At 31.6% G+C, this 24,985-nt stretch overlaps 2 protein-coding genes across 2 annotated transcripts in view; both read right to left on the bottom strand.

Annotated features, from left to right (window-relative positions):
* Positions 1–2,383: 2,383 nt before the first annotated feature.
* LOC132736351 (complement C1q-like protein 3) lies at positions 2,384–4,995 on the bottom strand. Its single transcript, XM_060723462.1, has 3 exons — positions 4,756–4,995; positions 3,451–3,580; positions 2,384–2,963 (listed from the first exon to the last, which is right to left on the bottom strand). Exons 1-3 carry the CDS (start codon positions 4,993–4,995, stop codon positions 2,542–2,544), a joined length of 792 nt encoding a protein of 263 aa, XP_060579445.1. The 3' UTR covers positions 2,384–2,541.
* A 10,581-nt stretch (positions 4,996–15,576) lies between these two features.
* LOC132736349 (cGMP-dependent 3',5'-cyclic phosphodiesterase-like) overlaps positions 15,577–24,985 on the bottom strand; it is a 60,280-nt gene continuing 50,871 nt past the window's right edge. Inside the window, exons 18-26 of the mRNA XM_060723461.1 lie at positions 24,532–24,602; positions 23,699–23,821; positions 22,252–22,339; positions 20,322–20,369; positions 18,006–18,080; positions 17,458–17,557; positions 16,834–16,946; positions 16,342–16,487; positions 15,577–15,859 (exon numbers count right to left, since the gene is read on the bottom strand). Coding sequence (XP_060579444.1) covers positions 15,643–15,859; positions 16,342–16,487; positions 16,834–16,946; positions 17,458–17,557; positions 18,006–18,080; positions 20,322–20,369; positions 22,252–22,339; positions 23,699–23,821; positions 24,532–24,602 — 981 coding nt within the window. The 3' untranslated portion in view covers positions 15,577–15,642. The remainder of the gene's footprint in view (positions 15,860–16,341; positions 16,488–16,833; positions 16,947–17,457; positions 17,558–18,005; positions 18,081–20,321; positions 20,370–22,251; positions 22,340–23,698; positions 23,822–24,531; positions 24,603–24,985) is intronic.

Genomic DNA, 24,985 nt, shown 5'->3' with positions numbered 1-24,985 from the left:
GAGGTCGACAGACCAGAAAACTATCAACACCTAATTTGTTTATATGCCAGTTTGTGTGTATGTGTGTTTTGCATAGCATGAAACAAAGTTCAAGTCAAATGGCTCTTTTGGGAAAGTTATATACACTATTTAAAGCAAGGTAACAATTCTGTATAATAAATGATCTTCTTGCCGTAACCCTGTAGTATGTTTATGATATCATTAGCTTTAAACTATATCATAACCAACTGCTTATTTGTATGTATGCTACGTAATTGCTCTAAAACTTTTAAATTGTTTTCCTGTTCGTGTTATTTTTATGTATATATTAAGATTAAATACGATTAGTGGATTACTTTCGAGAACGGCATATTTTCGAGTGCAATAAAATCTCACACGATTATTCTAGTTTTTCGAAGTCATTTCCTAAATATAAGTAAAATTGCTCAGTAGCTGGCTCGTTAGTTTTCAAGGATATGGAATACTCGTATAAAAAACATGCATGTATGGTGCATGAACGAAGATTTTTACCGTTTAAAGGTATGTATTTGATAGGTTGTACTTCTTGTTAGAAATAAACATTTACTTGCATTACAGTTTGGAGACTTTACTATTGAAAACGTGTCACAGTCAAATCGTATACCAATGCATGCACAGTGCGTAAACTCGGGGTAGGTATTTTTTACTGAACTCACTGTCTGTGTTGATTGGTTCATTTTTTCGAGCGACGACGGGGAAAGAGATAACGATCTATAAAGTCATATTCAGGTACTTGTGTACATTGGTTACTTTTTTCTGGAATTTAATATTGTGAGGGCTGGAAACGTGTTTTTTTATTTTTAATTATGGTACGAAAGAGAAGGAACATCAAAACTGTCGGCAATCTGATTTATACTCGGGGGCACACATTATGTCGGCTTTTAAGAGACTGATTGTCGTGACCTATAAAAATTAACAACAATACGTTTTTTTGCTTTGTTTTTGAAACGGGCTATAACTGACCGGATAATTTAACCTTTAAATAGACTATACGATGATTGTATGATAAAATAAAACATATGGAATTGTCCAATTGGATGGGGAGCATTATGTACTTACAGAAAACGAAGAAATAATTCAGAAAAGCAAGAATAACATTGATATTATAGTAACGATAAAATTTTGGATTAGTAAGAATAACATATTTGCCATTTACTTTGTTTGTCCAAAGATCTCAAATATACTGGGATTTTTTTATTGCTTTAGGACTTTTTCGTGACGTTTAATATCGTCACGTTCCAGTGACTTTTATGAGAGGCATGTCATACCCCATATATAGTACTTATAGTATATGAAATAAATGATTTAATAGTTTGTTTTTTTTAATTTTATAAACAAAGACTCAAAAAACTCACCATGCGAATTTTTAGAATTTGCATTTGACCCTGCTTTATTTCGAGTGGACAATACATTGGAAATAATTGAACCTCTGATCATCCAAAATTTAATTATCTGTGTAATGTAGCTACAATTTTGAGAAAATTTATATATATGGCAGAGAAAACAGAATAGAGTATAATCATTTTATATGCATTACTTAATAAAAGTGAATTCGTTGAAAAGAAAGAACTTGCATTCAAAACTTTCACAAGAAATTTCTAATTTAACAAAAGAGTCGTATATCTTATGATAGAATCGCAAAGGTATAAGTGAAGATCAAATTGAATAACTTCAGTGGTTATCATATCAGAAGGTTACCCAGATATTTTGCACAAGCATGTGTTAAATCATCACAAATGTGTACATATTAAAAATCATCGTTCAGAACTAAAGATTGAATAATAAAATAAATTTTTATGCAGCAGATAAAGGCTAGGCAGATCGACAAATTACGAGATTTCTATCTAAACAGGAATATGGTATTTAATACTTTGTCCTGAGTGTCAAACACGGAAAATGATAGACCTTTTCACGTAGAAATATAACTTATTGCACCAGACTTAAGGTAAATATCATAATGGTAAATGGTATATTAAAAATCATAATAACGTAACAACTCATTAAAAACGTCATAATATAACCTTATATCATATATGCAACTTTTACAATAATTCAGAAGATGTCAGATGACAAGTAGAGTCTTAGTTGGTGCCAAAGAAACATTACAATGTGGACAGTACACCGAAGAATCGGTAATAGAAATTTTGAAAAAATATACATTATTTTATCAGATATAGGTAAATTTGTACACCTATAAACATTGTACATGTTTGTTTTTGAATGATAAAATATTAAGGAAGCTAAGTCATTATGTCAGTACTTGAAAAGCGCAAATTTAATCAAAAATTGATATTCTTCGGTTACAATTAATTGCTTTTTCATTACTTCCTTACACCAATGACAGCAATGCTCCCCGTAAGTACATAATTTGTATACTAATTAGCTACTACATACACAGTTTTTTATATAAACATATCGCTGGATCGTCCTATACTATTTCTAAAAGTAAACAAACAACAGATCGGCATCAGAAAATATGTTGTATTACCGTGTAAAACCCAGTTTAATACATGTAATAAATTGTTACGTCTGGAACAAGAGATAGCCAGATATGATTGTATTCATAAATCCGTTGAGGTCAGTGTGGGCAGCACCTTTCTTCCTGACCCACACTTCTGATCCGGTATGCAGCTCTAGGATCCATTGTTTTGTTGTAGAAGCGTAGTTCCTAGCATCCGCTTGGCCAGCAGATATATAGTATGTGGAACCACCGTCAACAATTAACTCAAGCCATTGAAGTTTGTTAGGTTCAACAGTCATGGTTAGCGTTATAGCATATGCGCCTTTAACCGGGACAATAAAAGTCCCAGTATGTGGATGGTAAGCATTGCCAATGTTTGTGATGACATGATCAAATATAATAGCTTGATTTATACCTAAATTATGAAGATTTAGAACCGATACTCCTGCTGTAAACGCTATATGTGTTTGGATGGAGACCTGTCCTGAAAATAGAAAACATTTCAAATGCAGGGTTTAGGGTTAGTCTGGATGTCTGGCCAAACAGATCAATAATTTATGTAGAAAGAGATTTGTTATATCATAATCAGCTATTGTAGCGTCGCATATATATTGAAATATACATGTATTATCTAATTATTGTCAAATATATTATATTTCAAGCTCTTTCTTCTGTTTGGTGATGGGAATAGTTAGATAACGCGCGACCCTGTCACAGATAACGCCCCGCGTGACGAAAAAGATGATATAGGCGGGAAAAAAACATCCGAGTGTTTCTTCCAGAACCACTGACTTTCCAAACACAAGCCGAATAGTATTTAGTCTAAAGTTCATTCTCTTTACACTACTTTCCGTTCTAAATGGTGTCAGGGAACCAGATTAATTAGATATTTCATGTGAAATAAGTCTACTATGTTTTTGTTATGCATGTAGCCGAATAACACGTATGGGAATTTACGTAATTGTATTTACTTGGTAGAATACTTCTCTGGCGATTTAGTTTAGAAGTTCGTTTCCTTGATTCAAAAGTCTTGTTGAAAGAAAAGCTGTGATTGTTTGTCGTGTTGGCCATGGTACCAGTTTTTTCTGTTCTTTCAACATCCTGAAAATTTATACGGTCAAATTGAAATACGAATACAAACACTATTTAATTAAAAGATTTTTATATGGAGGAAAAGTTATATTTATGATTTAGTGACAAAACATACTGTTTCGAACATTTTGTTGATATAAAACAAAAACCAGTGGGGATACCGGTAAACAAATATTCTTGCATGAAAACTGCGTATGCAAGAGTATACACACTGGCCTTATCTTTCGAAGAAGCGGCGGTGGAGAATTCGTCGCAGAAGCGGTGAATAAAATTTGCCCGTTGCTGTTGTTGGTAAGTTTATGACTGAATTTTATTTAATGTTTTAATGTTTTACTGGAAACACCTAGTGCGGCGGGTGCCCACATATGCACTCTTCCAAATTATTATATGCACACGGTACAATTTATTGACATTTATGCAAACACTTCCGTACAGTTTGACGAGGGGCGCCACTTTTTAAAACACGTACAAATGTGTGCAAAACGGCCCTTAAGTACACAAGTATCACATCATATGTATGATACTTGCACAAATCAACCATATTTTAGAAAATTTGAGAATTGTTATGGCCTTTTTTATACATACGATGTGATGCTGGTCTACATAGGAGTCGTTTTGCTTACATTTGAACGTGTTTTAACCAAAATTAGGCAAAAGTGGCGTCCCCTCGTCAAACTGTACAGTAGTGTTTGCATAAATGGCAATAAATTGCTCCTTGCACGTGTTATAGGTTGGAAGAGTGCATATGTGGGCTCCCGGCTCACTAGGTGTTTCCAGTAAAACATCAAAACATAAAGTAAAATTCAGTCATAAACTTACCGAAGACAGCAAACAGCCTTATTATATACTGCCATCTGATATGCTAGTACATATCCTTTACTCATTCTCTACTATAATCTTTATAGCAGCAATATTTGGCTTGGTAATCGAGGTTTTCGGCCTACGTGAACGGTAGTCATCATTGATTAAAACCTTTGATGAACCTTTGAAATGACAAGAGGTCCATATAATTACGCCACACCATTCACTAAAAGTCTACTTTAAAATCGTAATCTTTCGGTATTAGTCTGTATATAAGTTCAAACTAGTAAAATAGTACTTAATACAAAAATATATATAAGTGTTTCAGATAGAGTTAAATTAGGAGAATTAATGTAAACATTTTGATAAGCCATTATGATTACCTCTACAGAGTGCACCGCACATCGTCTTTCCAGCGTTTCAACCTTTTGGTTAAGGTTGTAATTTTGGAGTTTTAATCCCTTAACCTCATTTTCCAATGCCAGTGTACGTTCTTTCAGAAAATCAATCTCTTTCAATTTTTCCAACTCTTTCCAAATCGACTGCAGATTTTGTTGTTCTTGTAATTTTTCTCCAAAAGCAGTGAGTGAAATAAAGCACACAAACGATATGCAATAAATCATCATTTCGAGAGGTTTACACACAATTAAAAAATGGAAAAAACTGAGCTATGTTACTGATAATGCCTCCTTTATATCTTAATAGTTCCTGCTATCTTGTCAGATTTTACATGCCGTGTCAACATTATTGTGATAAGAAGTCTTGTTGTAAAACTATGAAAATTTTTAATAATGAACTTGTTATACATATATATAATATTCAGAAATTCAAACGCATGTAGATGCACTCCAGATATATTTGTTATTTGTTAATAAATGACTGGGTTCCTTAATCAACGCATGAAAATACATTTCATTAATGGGAAAAAAAGTATTTTTCAAATCTGTTTATTTTATAAACATTTGATCCTTTCTTAGCAAAACGTGTAATACACAATTAAACAAAACATGATCTTGCGTCATAAAAAGATATTTTAACAAGCATAGAAAACAAGTTCTGTCAGTAAGGCAGAGTTCTCGAACAATTTTCACGTAATGCGTGAAAAAAGAAAATCATGGATGTAAAACTTTCACAAGAAAATTTCTAAGTTCACAAAGGGTCAAATACAGTCAAAGTTTGTCTATGGTTTTGTTTGAAGATTTAAGTAAATAAGAGCTTGTCACAGACAGTGCAGCAGTCCATTACAGATGTGATGTTCCCTGGTTCCCTACCTCCAATTATCAATGTGTAATTGGCTATAAAGAATTTGTCTCAGGCATATCAAAGTCTACATAAACCAAGGGACATCCTGGCCAAGACAAATATTAGGGCATGATTTATAAAACTTTTGTAGAGGACCACAAGGTAATGCTACATGTCAAACATCAAAACTCTGGGCATTGTACTTTCAGAGAAGAATTTTAAAAAAAAACATTTTTACTATTATCATACAAGAATATGTAAACTAAGTGACCTCCAGGGCGTTGCCATTTTTCACCTCAGGGGCACGACTCATATAGAGATCTAGCAGGTGATGCCACATGCCAACTGTCTTAGATTTTGGCATTGTAGTCTCACAAAAGGAGACTCGAGTATTTTCCTATACAAGTCCATATAACTAAGTGACCCCTGAGGCAGGGACAATTTTGATCCCATGGAAACAGTATATAGAGGACCATAAGCTAAATGCAAAATGACAAAGCTATATTATTTTAGGCACGAGCGAGCACCCGAGTAGAACCACCGACGTTCTATAAGCTAGCTGAATAACTTCTTCATATGAAAGTGTCTAAAGTGCCGGATCGGATTTGAACCTGCAGCAGTGAGGGGCAAGTGGCTCGAAGTTAATGACCTTAACAACTCGGTCAAGTACCTCCTTGAATGGGAATGAATTATATATAACTTTTAAAGAGGACCACAAGGTGATGTTCCATGCCAAATATTTAGCTCTGAGCATTGTGGTTTTTGTGGTTTTTGTGATTTTTAAGAGACATTTTATGCATCAGACTGGAACCTTATATAATCAATTTTTCTAGAGGACTACCTAAGGATAATTCCTGTGAAGTTTGGTCAAAATCCATCAAGTGGTTTAGGAGATGTTGTGGATAACACTGGGCGACGAACAAGAGAACGCTGTTACCACAAAAGCTAACCTAGGAGCACTTTCTTTGTGCTGAAATGAGCTAAAAATAAACAAGCTATACAGTTTAACAATTTATTATTAATATGGCCATAACAAATAAATAGATATAATAGTCAATCAATATATACAGTTCAGTAAATTGAATAAGATACTTCCCGTATATATATTAACATGCATTCAAGATAAGATAACTTTATTTACTTATGTTAAGACATGTTTTTGCATACCCATTATAACATGTTAAGAGAATAAAAATATGTTATCACTTGTGGCATAGGATAAAACTTACAGGTATGTAGTACAGTAAGTAAAAGTAAGCATAGTCTTTAGTATCATTTCAACAAGTTTAAGGTATCATTATTTCGTATCAAAAATTTGTTGCAGTGTTTCAAAGCATCTTAAAGGAATTCTATTTCTATTTTGTATTAGTTCAAACTTTCAAAAGGTGGATCACCTAATGGTCTCTGTAGATTTTATGTAATAATGCATAAACTAATCAAGGTGGCAGACAGAACTGAACATCCTCAAAATACATATTATACCACTTTTTCGCTAATTTTCTTTTATTTTGTATCTCAGTCACATACAGCATTGTTAAAGTTACATGGCACGTTTCAATTAAGGCAAGAAACACCATTGAAAGCTTTTATATTATTATTGATTATTAAGTTGTGAAATTTTTGCATAAGAATATATGAATTACTAGAATGCCATTTTTGGGGGTAAATTTCATGCCATCATCATTATAACATGTCTTATTTCATGTTCAACTGATTATTTTATTTTTTTTTAATTTGTAAAGAAATGCATGAAGTAATATCATAAATTCATAATGAAAGCTGTTTATATACATATAAAAGAATATTCAGCAAAACATTACAAATTAAAATCATATATACATATAGAATCAATCAAAACAATCAAATAATATCAATATGTAATGTAAACAAACCTCTGAGATGCCATGGTAACATAATGTATATATTTATGTACTATAATGTATGATACGATAAAATGTTGAGTATATCTGGCTTTTAAAACAACTAAACTCTCTGAGAAATGGCTAATGGAAAAGAAATTTCTTGATGAACATATTCTAAAATAGCAAAAGCTTAATTTCTTAAATCTAGACTTTAATTTTGACTAAGACTTATCAAGAAACAAACATGGAATAAAGAAACAATGTTGAATTCTTGCTTCAAATACATATGTCAGAAATTGAGGAAAAGAAAACAACGTTTCAATTCATTAATCTTGTAGTAATGTTCCAGTAGGTGTAACGAGTATTTTCAACAAAAATTTTGTACATACTTTGTTACTTAAAACTAACAGTGTTTAAGTTCAATGCTGACTGACTCAAGTTAATTCAATATACCACATTAAAGCATTGCCAATGAGCATTAGAAAGAACTTTTAAACTTATCCTACAGAAAAGCCCAACACAAATGTTACTTAAACAAAAAATCATCTTTTATCAATAAAATATTACCTTGACCATATTAAATCAGTGGTTTTCTTTTTGCTTTTTTCCATGTTATTTTCTAGACAAATCTAACTAATACAGATTATTGGTTACCATTATACAGGTCTGATATTATAAAGAACTGATGGTCCGCCCTCCTTTAGACCTAACATTTGCAAGTAGGTTTTGACGGATGTCATCAAAGGACAGAATAGACAATAATAACTAGAAATGGTTCACCTTTATATACTCGTAAACTACTTACTTGCCGTACATATATTATATATTAAAACAAGAACTATAAAACACAAAATATGAAAAAAATATTTGTTTTCATAAAAACCTTGTACAATGTGGAGCAATGCCTTGATGATATGGTGTAATAAACATAATGGTTTTGAAAAATATAATATAACAGTAAACACATGTGTATGCAGTGATTCAATTATTACATAATGAATGTTAAATACAAGACTGATTAAAATTAAAACAATGTATATTCAGAAAATATTAAAAATACGTAAAACATACATGACAAGTTAAAGTTATACCATCATTGTTCATTGAAAACTATACTGGCATGCGAGCAGTTCCCGTACAGAAGCAGTACCCGTATTTTTCATTTAAACGCTTGATTTTTACATGCATTCTTCAAAAATTCATTTCAAATCAAGCAGATACATAAACGAGACAAACTCTAAGTGTCAGTTCGGCAGTACGTATAAAAAGTCTCATTTTAAATCACTTTCACCTGTGCGTTGTCAAAACGTGACCTTGTTTTATCTGGGGGATTCCGTCCTTGCGCGCATGCGCAAACATACTTACACGTGAGGCATGTTAAAGGGTTTTCCACTAATACCACCTGTTTACAGATAAGAAGGCAATGTGATGAAAATTTGTTTAATTATCAGAATTTTGACCAATATTACTATATAAAATAATTTTATGACTTTGATGCGTAAAATATCATGCATACAAGCATGCCATCGCATGTGAATGCGTTGGGGGTAACGGTACCGGGTAATAGATACACGCGTTTAGTCTACTTTCTATTTCCTGAATTACATCTATTTATCTCTTAGAAAATGGTCTGTTCAACAATTATAAATGAAAAATATGTCCGATATAATAAAATTGTATAATTATAATGGGTTAAATTTTATGTACGGGAACTACTTCTCTTCATACAAAATAATGGATAATTTCTGTACCCTATATGAGGCCTCATAACTAAGGGTTATTCTATGTTAAGAACATGATGGAATTTTCATGATTTGTGTGACGAGCCGAATATTGATGTGTTACATTCAAATTTTGGTGAGTGAGCGTAATAAAAAATAATGTTTAAGTAACTACGATTTTTGTACGGGAACTGCTCGCATGCCAGTAGAGCAAACGTTTTCTTTCATTAAGATAAATTTATGCTGACATTGATGTATGAACAAGTCCATTTAAATGTTGCCCTTTTTCACCAAACAACATAAAAATAGGGGTATTTTCAAACAGTACTTACTGTAAAAAGAGGGGGAAAAAAGATTTGTTTTGTAAATGCCTTAAGATGAACACCAACAAAAACAGATATAGATGGTTTTAAACTATCACAATGTTTTCAACATCATGATGGGCAAACCACATCATAAAAGGTGATGCATGAATAGTGTTTAAGTGTTGTCATCCTTTTAATCCAGCTAACTACAGAAAAAAATACCATCAAATATCACAAATAAAATACATTTATTCACCCCCCTTGTATTTATTATGCACTCACCACTTGTATATATCATGCACTTGTTGAAATAAGTATTTAACAATGTGGTAGTTTGGCATCACCTATCGTAAAAAAAGATTACAAAACATTTTGTTTTGATGTTTTACAGAGAAAAAATTATTTGAATACTTTCAAAACTTAATAAAATTCCAAATTCCAGTAACATTTTGCATGTTCCATGATGCAGAGTATTACACATTTGACCATTTGATCACCATATTTCTACCCTGTTAGTTACACAGTAACAATTATTTCCCCATATTTTGACACATGTATGGTTATTTTCGTTGATAATATATACCTTGGGCAGGTTATTTCACTTTTCTTTTTTGAACAACTTTCAACATTTTTACAAAATTAAAATATTTTCAAATTTCAACAGAAAAAAAACCATAAATTTAGAGAAGAGCTACTTTAACTGTTATTTTGATTTATCTATTCATTTTACACAGTGGTAGTAAAATAATTAGTCAAAGTTGTATTTTTGAACTAAAATAATACTTGTCTTCATGTGATGTGACTAGCTCATGCAGCAAATAGGGGTATTATCTACAGTGTCATAAGAACAATTCAGGTGAATTTCAACATAACATATTTGGAGAGATAACTGTACAAAGATTTCACTTCACAATCAAAGATATTGCTAAAAACATAACATGAACTTAAGAAAAAAAATGAGGCATTATTTCATTATTCTTTGTAAAAAGATAAGTTGAAATCTACCAATCACAATTTATTATAATCTCATTCACACAGTCGCTGAGAGGTTACTCCCCTTAGATTTGATCAATTATACAATATATTAAATATAAACTCTCTCAGATCTACTTCAATAATCAATAATGACACAACAGAAAGCATTTGGCAGTCTTCGGACTATTGTTACATACCCGAAAGTAAAATATACAATAAAAAATAACACACTTTCAAACAGCACAAACAACTGAGTAAAATGTCTCTGTCAATATTTTTTTTATATTCAAACTCTGAATATTATTACTATGGTTGTGTCTTTCTAATTCAACATCAGCCTTATTCAGATACTGTTTTAAGCATTGCTAGAGCTAATTATCGAATATCTTTTTGAAATTGATCGTAATGCCAATAAAAAAGTTTTTTGTTTCTTGTCCCTTCCCCCACCTCATCCACTAAACAGAGGGTAGGTATATAGTAATTTTCTTATAATATGCATCATTACATGTATATATATTTATATTTTTGTATACAATTTTTCTTAAACATATACATTACATATTGTAAATTGAAAATTCTGAAAAAGAATACAAATAGTCCAGGGTTGGTAATTAAAAGATGGCAGGAAAAGGTACCCACGACAAAACTATTTTTGGGGGGCCTGAAATGCATATATAGAGGTAGTCTCGAAATCCTGTAAAAACATGTATGTGGAGAACATTCTTTTTGTTCAATTCGAACACTTTTAAGTACTGGCCAACACAAAGATTACCTCTTTTCCATTTGTATCTTAAAAAATAATAAGCAGGTAGTAAGTACAGACTATAAAACTCTAATTCAATATAGGCAGTAAATAAAAACTTAAAACACCATAATATTCAGACGATAATTTTTTAAAGAATAAGACTTTCCCAGATTTGGTAAAAACAATTGTGGAGAATGTGAAGAAGACTAGGAATTAGTTTTACTGAAATCTTGAAATCTTGAATCTCATGAACAAATATATTCATTAACAAATCAGCTCAGATAAATAGTAGTTTTCTTTAAGAAAATATCAGATTAAAAGTAGTTTTTTTAAGAAAATAAAACACACACACACTTCATATACGTTGTATATACAGCAAAAAGAAATCTTAAAAAATACTATCTATGATTTATTGCTTTATTTTCTATCAAATCAAATAAAAAATCTATATCTGTATTATGTACAGTGTGCATTTTAAAACTACCCTCAGGTTTCCTCTCATTTCTTCAACTTGTATAAAAACTGAGAAAATTAGAAGAGTAAAATCATGCTATGTCTTATGTCACATTAAGTGGCTTTATCAAACTTATTATTAACCCTAACTCTCCTAAATTTCTTAAATGGACTTCTCCATCTTCCTTTTTTTGATCTTTCCATTATAAATTTTGGGGATTTAAAATAGTTAGTCCAAGGTAGTGTTTGGTCAGACAGCACACATATGTGACCAACATGATCTTATACCGATGGCAAAGGCTAAATTCTTTCCCTTCCTGCAGGTTGAGGGTCAATTATCAACATTTTTTTCTCTCTAAAAATAAATCTTTTAAAACAACTTACTCAGAAAATGGCACAAATCTTTTAATTGGTTGTCATTATAACAACTGGTTGTGAAAAATTCATCATACAATAAACCTTTTCAAAGAAAATGGCTAGAAACATACCTGACCAAATAAAATAACACTCCAGACCACTTTCACATGAAGTCAAAATGTAATTAAAACAGTATCTTGGTGCTCTGAGAGTATCTTGCTAAACACATACATGAACAATGCACATAACCTTTTGTCATCTATACATACCTACTTACAAATGAAATGTATATAGATATATAATGATCATTTATACTTTATATTTACTAGGGATGGCAACGAATACCAAAATCAATACTCGAGTACTCGGTCATTTTTCCGATCGAGTACTCGGTTACTCGGATGATTTCCAATGTTCTTTAAAGTTTATCACATAATATCAACACCGTCTGCATGCCACTTTCGTTTTCTATTTTAATTCATGGAATTCGTAACTATAAATAGGACTTCAAGAAATACATATATAAATATAAACATAAGAAATGTCAATGACAGCATTTATTATATACCTAAACATTTTCTCCCTAAAATACAGGATGAACTTGAAGCGCATATACACTTCAACAGTGAGAAAATTCCGTATTATGTAAGTGACAAATACTGTACCATATATGGAAGTGCCGGACTACTTTTGACGTTGGTTCCGATCTTAGCTGTGTATAAACGTAGCATTTGGAAACGGAAACCAAAATTATAAAAGGCGTGGCAGGTTTAGCAAAAATTACGTATTCATCCGTCGGTCATAAATTTATTTCTTGACAGCTACATTTCATTTTCTGAAATTTCTTATAGAAGTGTAGTATAATGAAAATCATTTATAATTCAAACGAAAGGGCATATAATAAAAGGAAAATTATGTTGTAGCCTATGCATTTTTCTACTCGCAATGTTGGAAAATTGATATTTCGCTCGACCTTCGGTCTCGTGAGATATCAATTCTTCCACCGCTGCTCGTAGCAAAATACAAAGCTACAGCATAATATTCCGTATATATTTACGTTTTTATAATTAAAAAGTTTTGACTACAAACTGTCTAATATTCAAAGATGATTAAATATCATAAGAGGCCGAATGACGTAAACGACACAGGACTGTGTTTAATCCCATACGCGTGTCGAACTGCTGATCGCCTCGTTAAACTTACGATAACATTTTCACACCTCTGCAAGGATGTTTTGATTGCACTTAACAAGTATTTATACAGATACGTGTACATTTCCGAATTTCTGAACTAATCTTTCTAAATCGCAAAAAAGTAGAAATTGAATATTTTTTTCCCGAGTAATCGAATATCAATTTTGTTAACCGATATTCGGACGTTCGATCGAGTACTCGGTTAACCGGTTACTCGTTGCCATCCCTAATATTTACTATTATCATCATGCGTTAACAATATTGTTAGATAATTGCAGAAGACATGCCTTTCACTATTCTAATGAAGCCCATACTGTCTTTTCTTAAGAAAAATACACATTTGTTGCCATTTCTTCATTATTCATTCACATACCAATTATTCATTTACATAATCACATACCCATTATTCATTAACATAGTTCACATACCCATTATTCATTTACATATTTCACTAACCTGCTTTTCTTTCACATAATTAACATAGCCAATACTAACAAATGTTATCAATTTTTCTTTCTTCAGATGTTCTTTTATATTGAAACCAAATTCCACAATCAGTTTTTAAATCCAAGCCTTTTTTTTACGTACCTTTACCCTATGGCAACTTTATCAGCATTTAAATGGAAAAAAAAACATTAACAAAATATAACTATTCTTAAACCTAAATCTTCTAAATCTAATTTCATAAACACTGCTAATAAATGCATTTAATACATCTCTACATGTATATTTCTATCACCTCACACTGAAGCTAATTCAAGATGATTTCATTCAAAATTCAATAATCTGTATATATTCAGGCTTACACAGAACTGCAACCAACGTTCACAATTCCATTCCAATGAAAAACTTACAACTACAACTCAAGCTTTTTGCAACAGCTCGAACATTTTTATATATAAACTCAATTCATGATAATATATATAACAAGAACTGTCGGAGGACAGTAACGCTCGACTATTCGAAAATTTGTCACAAGGGTGTTTCATTGAGTATAATAATGCTAACCTATATGAATACATAAAATTGTCCAAAAAGTTTCAATACAATCACAGAGAACAAGTGTGTGAAGTTTCAATCCATTCCCTTCAGTAGTTATGGAGATACCAGCTTACACACAAAAACTTAACCAAGAATTTATGAATCGTAAAAGGGGCATAATTATGCGAAAAAGTAAATCAGAGTTATGCCACTTGTGCCAATCATCTTAAATAATCACAGACAACAAGAGTGTGAAGTTTCAATCCATTCCCTTCAATAGTTATGGAGATACCAGCTTACACGCATAAAACTTAACCAAGAATTTCTAAGTCAAAAAGGGGCATAATTTTGCAAAAAAGCATATCAGAGTTATGGGACTTGTGCCAATCATCTAAGATAATCACAGAGACCAAGTGTGTGAAGTTTCAATCCATTCCCTTCAGTAGTTATGGAGATACCAGCTTACACACAAAAACTTAACCAAGAATTTCTAAGTCGAAAAAGGGGCAATATTATGCAAAAAAGCAAATCAGAGTTATGGGACTTGTGCCAATCATCTTAGATAATCACAGAGAACAAGTGTGTGAAGTTTCAATCCATTCCCTTCAGTAGTTATGGAGATACCAGCTTACATACAAAAACTTAACCAAGAATTTCTAAGTTGAAAAAGGGGCATAATTATGTAAAAAAGCAAATCAGCTTACCAGCTTACATACAAAAACTTAACCACAGGGACGCCGACAAATGGGTGACTGCATTAGCTCGATTATTCTGCGAATAGTCGAGCTAATAACTACATTTTCAAGCTTTACAATAAGCGTTGTTATCACCAATCTCAATAATGACTTTTTTATCTGTTGCAGCAAATATTTTATTTACCTAATAGTAATCATGCTATCATAACAAAAGTCTTAATGAAAGCTAGATACATGATTATTTTTTTAATATTTACTTGCAGAACATTCTAAGTAGCCATGACTTTTATATCTCATCTGGTTTATTCAATTAACACTTCGATCCCATGGTATCTGGTTTATTCAATTAACACTTTGATCCCATGGTATCTGGTTTATTCAAGAAATATTCGATCCCATCGTATCTGGTTTATTCAATTAACTCTTCGATCCCATGGTATCTGGTTTATTTAAATAACACTTCAATCCCATGGTTTCAGGTTTATTCAATTAACACTTAGATCCCATGGTTTCTGGTTTATTCAATTAACACTTCGATCCCATGGTATCTGGTTTATTCAATTAACACTTCGATCCCATGGTATCTGGTTTATTCAATTTACACTTAGATCCCACGGTTTCTGGTTTATTCAATTAACACTTGGATCCCATGGTTTCTGGTTTATTCAATTAACACTTCGATCCCATGGTTTCTAGTTTATTCAATTAACACTTGGATCCCATGGTTTCTGGTTCCTTCAATTAACACTTCGATCCCATGGTTTCTGAACCGTTCACTAGATGGGTTGTCTCATCATCAGCCTCATTCTCAATGGCCAACACTTCCTCAAAGGTCATTCTAGCCTGACTACCACCTCGCTTTAACTTGATTAAGTTAGAGATCTTTATCCAGTGCTGCTTGTTCTCTTCAACCCTATCTCCTACCTCCTTTGCTGGACTAAACAGCTTTCCTAATAACCTGTTTAGAAAAATGTATATCATATTTATGGACAAATTCTTTTTAAATACATGCACTATCATAAATTTCACATTTAATTTGGCAGCTTTATGTAAATATATCCAGCCCTCTCTAAGAGATGTTGGGAAATAACCTTTTAAAAACTAAAATCACTAACTCCCGACTTTCACAGTAGATTTGATCCTTATCTGTTCTATACTTTAAAACTGATACTATCACATTATTTTCTATCTTTTGCTAAGTATATCCACCTATTTTAAATTTTCAAAAAAAATAAAATATTTGAGATGATAATATTCTTGAACCCGCCCTCATAAGTATGTAAACTCATGCTGAAATTATAATGGTCATATGGTGTCTTCCAACCTTTACCAAATTGACAGCAGACCTCACATGCCCCTTCATATGATATGTTAGACTAAAAGACAAACTTCCTTGCATGAAAAATATCCAATGTCTATACCAACATTGCTGATACTTACACATAAACAGGTAAAGCAACATGGTCCAGGAAGCTGATTTGCAGGGCAGGTATCTGAGCCCTTTCTCTGTCCATCATGTCACTTGGTTCAAGACCCTTTGCTTTCTCCATATCACCCTGAGAGAAAAACTCTTTATAAATCAGTGCCTGAAAAATAGTAGAGTGTATAATATTAAATCAAAGTAAAATTGTCTTATAAATCAATGCCTGAAAAAAAGAACAATATTCAACCAATGTAAGTGCTTAATGGAATAGTGCTTATAATGGCAACTTTCAGCGTTTTTTTTCTTCTCTACCTTGGGTGGGAATGGTGCCGGTACCAGACTGATTGGGAAAAAATGCATTATTTTGATTTACATTGGGATTTTTTTTTAATGCATTTTTTCAGCTACAAATAAGATTAGTCATCATGAATAAAGATAGCACAAATTTAAGAGGTAAAAGTTAAATGAGATAGCAAGTCAGAATTGTTGAAAATTGATAATATACATACTGCCACTCTCTTTGTATTTTCCCATGGCCTTGTCTGGTCCGACAAATCACATGAAGTCATCAGCAGACATAGCAGTAACTTTCTTTCCTTCACAGAGGTCTTATCAATACCCCCTGAAATAAATCTCATTGTTTTCAAAATGTATGAAAACTAATGATTTCCTTTATTTAAAGCTGTTTGTTCTTTTTAATCTTTTTGTCAAAAATCTTACTTTAATAATAATAATAATAATAAAGACTTTATTTAAAGAGGCAACATACATGTAGTTATGCAAGCCCAGTCTTCCCTATGAGCCTCTAATGTTAACAGTGTTAACACTGCATTTAAAGGCGAGTTAAAAAATATACAAATAAATATGTAACATAGCAGACTTTTTTCCAATGGAACTGTCACAGAGAAACTAGCCTAAGTGATTATTAACAACAAAGTATGGAGAATTTTTTTTACTGTAACAGAGCTTCCTTTCTTTCTTATAACCTCTGAGTGTAAGAGACAATAAGGCATTGCCTACAGTAAAGTCAGCCTGCACTTTGACCCGGATTCTTAAACTGTTTGTTTGCTGATCAATATAAAGCATTTGGAGATGAATGCAAATACACTCTTCAGGTTCACAATAGTACTTACTTTCAGCTAAGTCTTTAAGATTTTTAAGTATTTTAAAATGATGAGCCAGATCAGTGGCCAATATGATTTCTCTCATCAAATCTAGAACATGTTGGTAATCCTGAAAAGACAACAAATGAATTTAAAGCAGTAGCATGCCTTCAAATGCAAGTCATTTTATGAAGACTTTGGTTTTGAATAGTATAGAAAATTTTAATTATATACAAATAAAGAAGACTTTAACTAGCCCATGTTATTATAATTAATAACAAAAATTCTATCATGTAGAGAAAGGAAAAACTAGCTCATACTCTTTAAGTATAAGAAATGCTTACAAATGCTTCAAAGGAAGCAAATTCAGATTATTTTGCTTAAACATACAAAGCTTTGATGGGGTTTAAGCTTTCAAATACCTATCAATACATACATTTAAGCTATGCAATCTAAGATAACATTTTGAGTTAAAGCATTCAAGAAAAGTATCAAGTACGTTCTTAACTCCTTACACTCAGTGTCAAGTTCTAGTTTATGCATTTTAATAAAAAAGAATAATTCTTTATACACAGTACCTTGCTGTTAAGATTCTCAAACACATTGCAACCCTCCGTATTCAGAATACACATTGTCTGTGCAAAATGATGTCTCTAAAATACACAAATGTTCATATACATTTAAAATCATTATATGGCAAAAACAACAATATTTAGTCTAAATGACTACAATTTATAACACCATAACACCGTTTTTGGCTTAGCCTGCTGAATATCCAAAATGGGTTTGTTCAGCTTGAAATTTTTGTTTTTTGGGGGTTCTGTTTTACGGCATAAAAGCACAATTTTAAGTTGGTCAGCCATCAGTATAAACCCTGATGTGCAGTCCGGTCTTCCTGGAGGCAAAGGCTAATCACTTGCAGTTCCAGCAGGTTAAATATTAAAATAGCATACATTCAAACATGATTTTTGTTTGATACCTTAATCTGTATGCATTTAAATCATTTGAATAATATTTGACATGTAACTTTCTGATTTAATAAAAAATTGAATAATTAAAAGAAAATAATTATTACTGCATATTCTATCAAATTTAATACCAAATATGGAAGAAAAAAAATCTGAAAGTCCCTACAACAAATTGTGGTTTACTCTTTTACAGTTTCTTTACTTTTAGCTATGTTTAAGTCAAATTGACACTGGAAAGCTCATAGCGTGATTTCCAAGACTATACTGGTGGTGGAATACCACATGTACCTCACTAAAAATGTATCATTTTCGTAACAAGCCAGTGTCCAAATAAAACCACTGACCTGTTAGCTAAGGCAACATTTTTTTAAAAAGCAACATGTAAGTATTGTACTATTCTCAATAGGCAAGATACAAATCACAAAACAAATAATTTTATAGCAGCAAGCTTAGCACACAAGATAAATTTTCAAAATATAAACACAATAATCATTTAAAACAAAAAATAGCTGTAAAGCTATGATAAAAGAATTGTTATAAAGTCATGAAAAATAACATGTTTTTTAAGATAAGTAAAAAAGAAAATTGCAAAATGTTACATTTTAATCAATGAAAAAAATTTCTTCAAAAAGTTGGTGGATCATAACTCAAAAGAGTACCTCAATGTTTGTAATATGTGTATAATAATAATATATACATTTACATATGTGTTCATGTCCGATTGGATTAAACTAAATTATGCAGGGGAGTATTGTACAGGTAAAACACAAGGAGAAAAATTAACAAGAATGTGGCACTCAGAAATATCTGATGTAGTACATCGTACATTTTAAAGTGTTAAAAATGTTGTGCCTTTTTAAAAATAAATTTGGTACCATATTTATAAAAAAAAATGAAATATTAATACAGAATAAATCTATCATGTTAAAATACTGCTCTAAATAAAGATATGTTCCATGCTCCAGCTTCTTAAAACAATACTGTTATATTCCCAGAAGAAAGTTGATACTTTGTTACCAAATTTGTATTAATTAGAAATTTTAGTGTTTTTTTTTTTTATCTTATTCTAAAATTATTATCAAGGTCAAGAGTAGAATTTGTGTAATAAAGATGAAGTAATAAAAAGGAATGGTTAACAGCATGTTATTTGTTATTTTTACAATTACGATGACTATAAAATGTTATTGAATTGCCAAGAAACATAACTGGACCAGTTATTTTCTTTATTTTAATAATACTGATTACCTCCCATACATGACATGTTTTCCATTTGCTAATTATTTTATATATTTTTTTGCCAAAAATTGTACTTAAAGTGGCATTATGCCCTCCCATGGGTAGATAAAGAGTGAACAGGTCAAAGTCAATAAAAGTTAACATTTTCTCATAATTCTTTTCAATTTTATAATTTACTTAACATGAATGATAAATAACTCACTACACCTGTGAAAAGTGTGTAAATTATCCGTCGTATCTGTAACTTTCAATTTATAAAAAGAATGGGACAGTCTTTTTATATATTTATGTAGATTTATTTCTTCCCCTTAATATTTCCAATATCATGTGTTAGTCAATCACCATTATAACGACCAGTTTTTTGAAAAATATAGACAATTAAAGTCAATTCGACAATTAAAAAATAAGCATAATGTCAATTACATGAAAAGATAAACAATAAATTGAAATTATTTAGCAATTAAAATATTTCAGTTGCATTAAAAAATCTTTCAGAAGAAAAAAAAGTCCACACAGCAAATATCTCTTTGCAAAATGATGGAATGGTAAGTGAATATGCTTTGTAAGGTTATGTAGCAAGACAAAGGGAGACAATGGACCAAGGAATTATAGAATAAAATAACATATCTGAAAGAAAAAAAAAATAAACAAGCAAAATTCAGCCCACTTGTTAACATGTGAACACCTTACCTCCAAGACCGATCCTTCAGAACTATATAAGGCAGCAAGAACTGATTTCTGAAAAAAAGATTAATTCTTACAATTACCATGTGTCTTAAAATAGATTGATTGGTAAAAGGTTAATCTCACCTCCAATACGGATTCTTCAGAACTATATAAAGCTGCAAGTACTGAACTCTGAAAGTAGATTCAATTAAAATCAAATTATCTCAATCATATATTTATTTTAATAAATATTTAATTATTTCACAAAAAGAATCTTCCTTTGATATTTTGTCAACTATATAAACTGATTGATCATGGCAACTTCTGGATATGGTTGGAGCTATGAATAACTACATGTATATTGAGGTTTCAGTTGTTATATATGGGTTTTAAACATGCTATGTGAGTATATATTAATAAACAAGTAACCCTTAACCATCCAAGTACAGGTTAACACTCACATGATTGCTATATAATGGATAATGAAGGTGTCCTTTAAACTTGGAATAGCCCATTCCCATTTTGAGGCATTTTGATATCATAATATTGTTTAAAAAAATCAAGATACTAGTTTATGCTTTAATAGGTCTTCATCAGAAATGAAAATCAACAATATACAAAAATGATGTGACATCCATTTTGATGGTAATGTCAACATGACATTTAGCGTACATTATAAAATATATCATAATATTGAAACTGAGAAGCCGGCAACATAAGTCTAGTCAGAGTTTGCAACTGACTCAAATATGGTTGGATAGGCAAGTTATTTCCATCACTAATATTCAGAGTTTAAACAAACATTAATATCACTTTCCAATAAACGTCATCCATGTTATACCAGACCATTAAAGCTATTAAATCTAATATACCATTAAAAATCAATTACTTCTAAAAGCTATTAATTTGTCACAGATTTTACAGATACAAATCACATATGTACAATTTCACATGTGTTAACTACCAGCCAATTAAGTCCAAATTAAGTGCTGTACATTAAACAGACATGGCACATCATTAGAAGCAACACATTATACATGATTATCAGCAAAATCACCATGAAAGATTTATACATAGACTTGTTTCTCAAGGAGACAATATTTGAAGCACATAAAAAGCTTGTTAGATTGAAATTTAAAGGGTTAACAAGTGTTAACTGGTATTGCATTTCAAAGGCTTGTTTTTACTACATGTATTATTGAATAGTTCATACAAGATTCAACAGTTTGCATTTAGCCATTGGTATTTGAATATAAGAATCATTGCTACCTTTTTTTGCTTGCCTGAGGAAAGAACGATTTTAATATGGTTACTATGGTAATTTGTTATACATGCTTCATTTTATTTAGTTATTATTTTAAACTGTCCTCATCAAGCGTGCAATAGCATTAACTATAAACTAGCTTTACTAAGGAAATACTTCCACCTTTGCTCTTTTACTTTTTCAACTTCTCCATTGCAAACGTATTCTTAAGTAAGTCATTAGCAAACTGTTCTGACCTAATTTTGTTATTAATTGAAAAGAATGCTATGAGCAAAAAGAACCCTGAATAGTCTTTCTTTTTCATTAAGCTGATTTTTCTTACCTCAACAGTCCTATTTATCAAAATAATTGTATAAATCTATATCAAATGAGATTGTTTCAGGTAAGAGTCGGGGGGAAAACTATTACAAATTACTTAAATCTTCCATTTTTTAAACTTCCAACAGAAATTGATTATTTGGTTAATTTTTACACCGATTTCAATACATGCTATGATCTACACCCAAACTCCATGGCACAGGTCATTATGGAAACTAGCAATATAAATCATACTAACAAGGTATATACATAAATGTATATATATGCATATTGTGTAGGTAAAAAATTAGGTATGGGGAGGACACAAACGCATCTCATTCAATGTTAATTCTGTCTAATCTACAGTTATATATGGTGAAATAAGGAGCTTACAGAAGCAGTCTGGAAGGAATTGTTGGTTCCTCTGTGATCAATGTCATGGCACAAACACGACACAAATAATGAAAACAACTCTATATCACTGAAATAAACAAAAACAGAAAAACCATTGGAACAATTCATTACGTAATTATGATATATCTTAAATACACATCTAAACAATCATTTCATACTTTTCCGATTCTGCCTATTTGTAACCTGTAAAGGGGAAAGTAAAACTCTGTAGTTTAATATTATCTACTTCTACAACAAAATGGGTAACAAAAAGATGTGTAAATTTTTAAAATTTACACCAGCTGAAAAATCAGAAAATAAAGAAATAACCAGAGTCTTAACATTTAGTTAACCTCACAAGTTTGATAATTTCTTTCACTTTAAGTTTGTATAAGTAAATTCTGCTGTATTGCGTGAATCATCCTTGACCAACCTGCATATGTGTAATGGAATGGTCCTGCCTAGAATTTGGAACTATCCATTGTTAATTTAGGGGATTTCATAAAATGATGCTGCCAAAGTATTGAGTTTGGACAAGAAAGCAGTTACTGTACAAATTTACAGTTTGTTTGCTGGTTTTTAAGTCACATTGATACTGTAATGATTTAATGGTGACTTTCAAGTTTTACTTGTATTAGAAAACTTCATGTGACCCTTCATGCATGATTTCAGGCACAAGCAAGCACCTGGGAACAACAACAGATCTTCTGTTAGCCAGATGGATAGCTTTCTAACATAAAAGAAACTATGACAGAATCGGCCTGGCGCAACACTGGGTAGCATCAACAAGTCATTACTACATCTGGTGTTTGGATACTTCAAAGATGTGTTCTAAGTAGCTTTCATTCAAATTAATTGTCTTCATACAGACTTCCTTTCTTGTTGTCTCTCTTTAAATCGAAGCAGTGTCATAAATATCAATTATTTCTGTTGGGAATTTCTGCTGCCATAATTATATAATTACACCATTTATCACATATATTATATTAAATAGATAAAGCAAACAATGCCAAAAAAAAAGAGAACTAAAACTTTTTGGGTACTATGGAAATGGGATACAATGACACTGCTGTATTGTTGACATGCAAACGATTTAAAATACTGAGAACTAAACGATGGAATTGGACAATGTCCTAAGGGTACAGAAAGAAAAATCTTCACAGAAGCTAGTTCGCAAGACTCAATTTTCCAGAATACCTTGTAACAGTATCATTGTCAAAGTGACTTCTAATAAAACCAAGTATAACGTAAACAACATCATTATACCAGAAAACCTTGAAACACAAACCTAAAATATATAGTTTAATAACCAGAATTTCAATGATCTCAGCTTTAAAATCTTGATTATACAAAACAATAGCTGCCATCAATCACAATTTTCCTTGGGGATAATTATAAAACATTTGATGGATCCATATTGTCTCATTTTCTGAAATCTTACACTTACTCTAGAGTGTTTTCCAGTTTCAGATTTTTGATCAGCTGATAACAGAACTGTGCTACAGTGTAGGCATGCATCCAGTTGTGATATGGTGGATTTCTGTAACCCTTCTTTACCATCAAAACAAATCTGTTAAATAAACAATAATACATGTCATGATGTAATAATAATTCATCTTTGTTATTCTGTTTGGTTAAAGTCATATCAACATTGTTCAGGTCATACAGCACTTTTCATACTTAATTGGAGGGAGATGAACTAAGAAGCCCCTCTGTGCAGGCAATAATATTCCAGGCAAGAGTGAGCATCTGTAGGACAATTGAGGTTCCAAACACAAGAGAATTCTATGTCCCTGGCAGGATTCAAACCCACACCAGTTGGGGTTGAGTGGTATGATGTCAGCAAATTAAAACTTGCTAGTGTGTTTAACCATTACCGTGTCAGGCTATATTTGTTTTTATTTTTCCCTTTAACCCTTTCCCTTCTAAACTGCTGCAATGGACTTGCCTTAATTTATATGTGGGACATTCGTTACATTATCATACAAGGCTTTTTTCTTGGAAAAACTTTTGACTGACAGGCCAGAACTGTTGCCATTTCAGTCTGATCCTGGCTCTCTATATTTTGTGAATATCTAGACCCTAAACACAAGAATAGTCAACCCTGTTAAATTTCAATTTTGAAAAAGAAAGTAACAAATCTCTAAATTAGAAAACGCCTTAAAAAATACCACAATAAAAAAATCTTATAACAAAAAGCTTCCCTTCATCTGCACATACCCCAGAATCTTCATTACATATTTTTAAAGAAGTTTATATAAATACTTCATTTCAACTGACCTTGCTATAGTCTCTCTTCTAATTCTCCATCTTGATATAAGATTCAAATCTTCAAACATTGATAAACAAGCCTGTAATAAACAAAAGTTCTCTCATGATTATCCTTAAAAAAACTAATCAAGAAATAAAATGAGCCGCGTCACGACAAAACCAACATAATGGGTTTGCGACCAGCATGGATCCAGACCAGCCTGCGCATCCGCGCAGTCTGATCAGGATCCATGCTGTTCGCTTACCAACTCTATTACAAGTAGAGAAACTGATAGCAAACAGCATGGATCCTGATCCCACTCCGCGGATGGGCAGGCTGGTCTGGATCATTGCTGGTCGCAAACCCATTATGTTGGTTTTGTTGTGACACAGCTCAAATATTCATTCCAAATTAATATAGCTAGTGATTTGTTTGCTTTTTGTTTTGTTTTTCTTTTTTTATTTTACAATAATAATCAGACAT

This window comes from Ruditapes philippinarum, unplaced genomic scaffold, assembly GCF_026571515.1.
Source record: "Ruditapes philippinarum isolate M1 unplaced genomic scaffold, ASM2657151v2 ctg4268_1_1_1_1, whole genome shotgun sequence".
Lineage (NCBI taxonomy): Eukaryota > Metazoa > Mollusca > Bivalvia > Venerida > Veneridae > Ruditapes > Ruditapes philippinarum.
This window is presented reverse-complemented; position numbering and strand designations above follow the sequence as displayed.

Coding starts and splice junctions, on each gene's coding strand:
- LOC132736351 (XM_060723462.1), bottom strand. CDS start 4,995: ATGATTTATTGCATATCGTTTGTGTGCTTTATTTCACTCACTGCTTTT. Junction 3,581..4,755: donor GTGCGGTGCACTCTGTAGAG/GTAATCATAATG, acceptor ATAAATTTTCAG/GATGTTGAAAGAACAGAAAA. Junction 2,964..3,450: donor CCAGAGAAGTATTCTACCAA/GTAAATACAATT, acceptor TTCTATTTTCAG/GACAGGTCTCCATCCAAACA.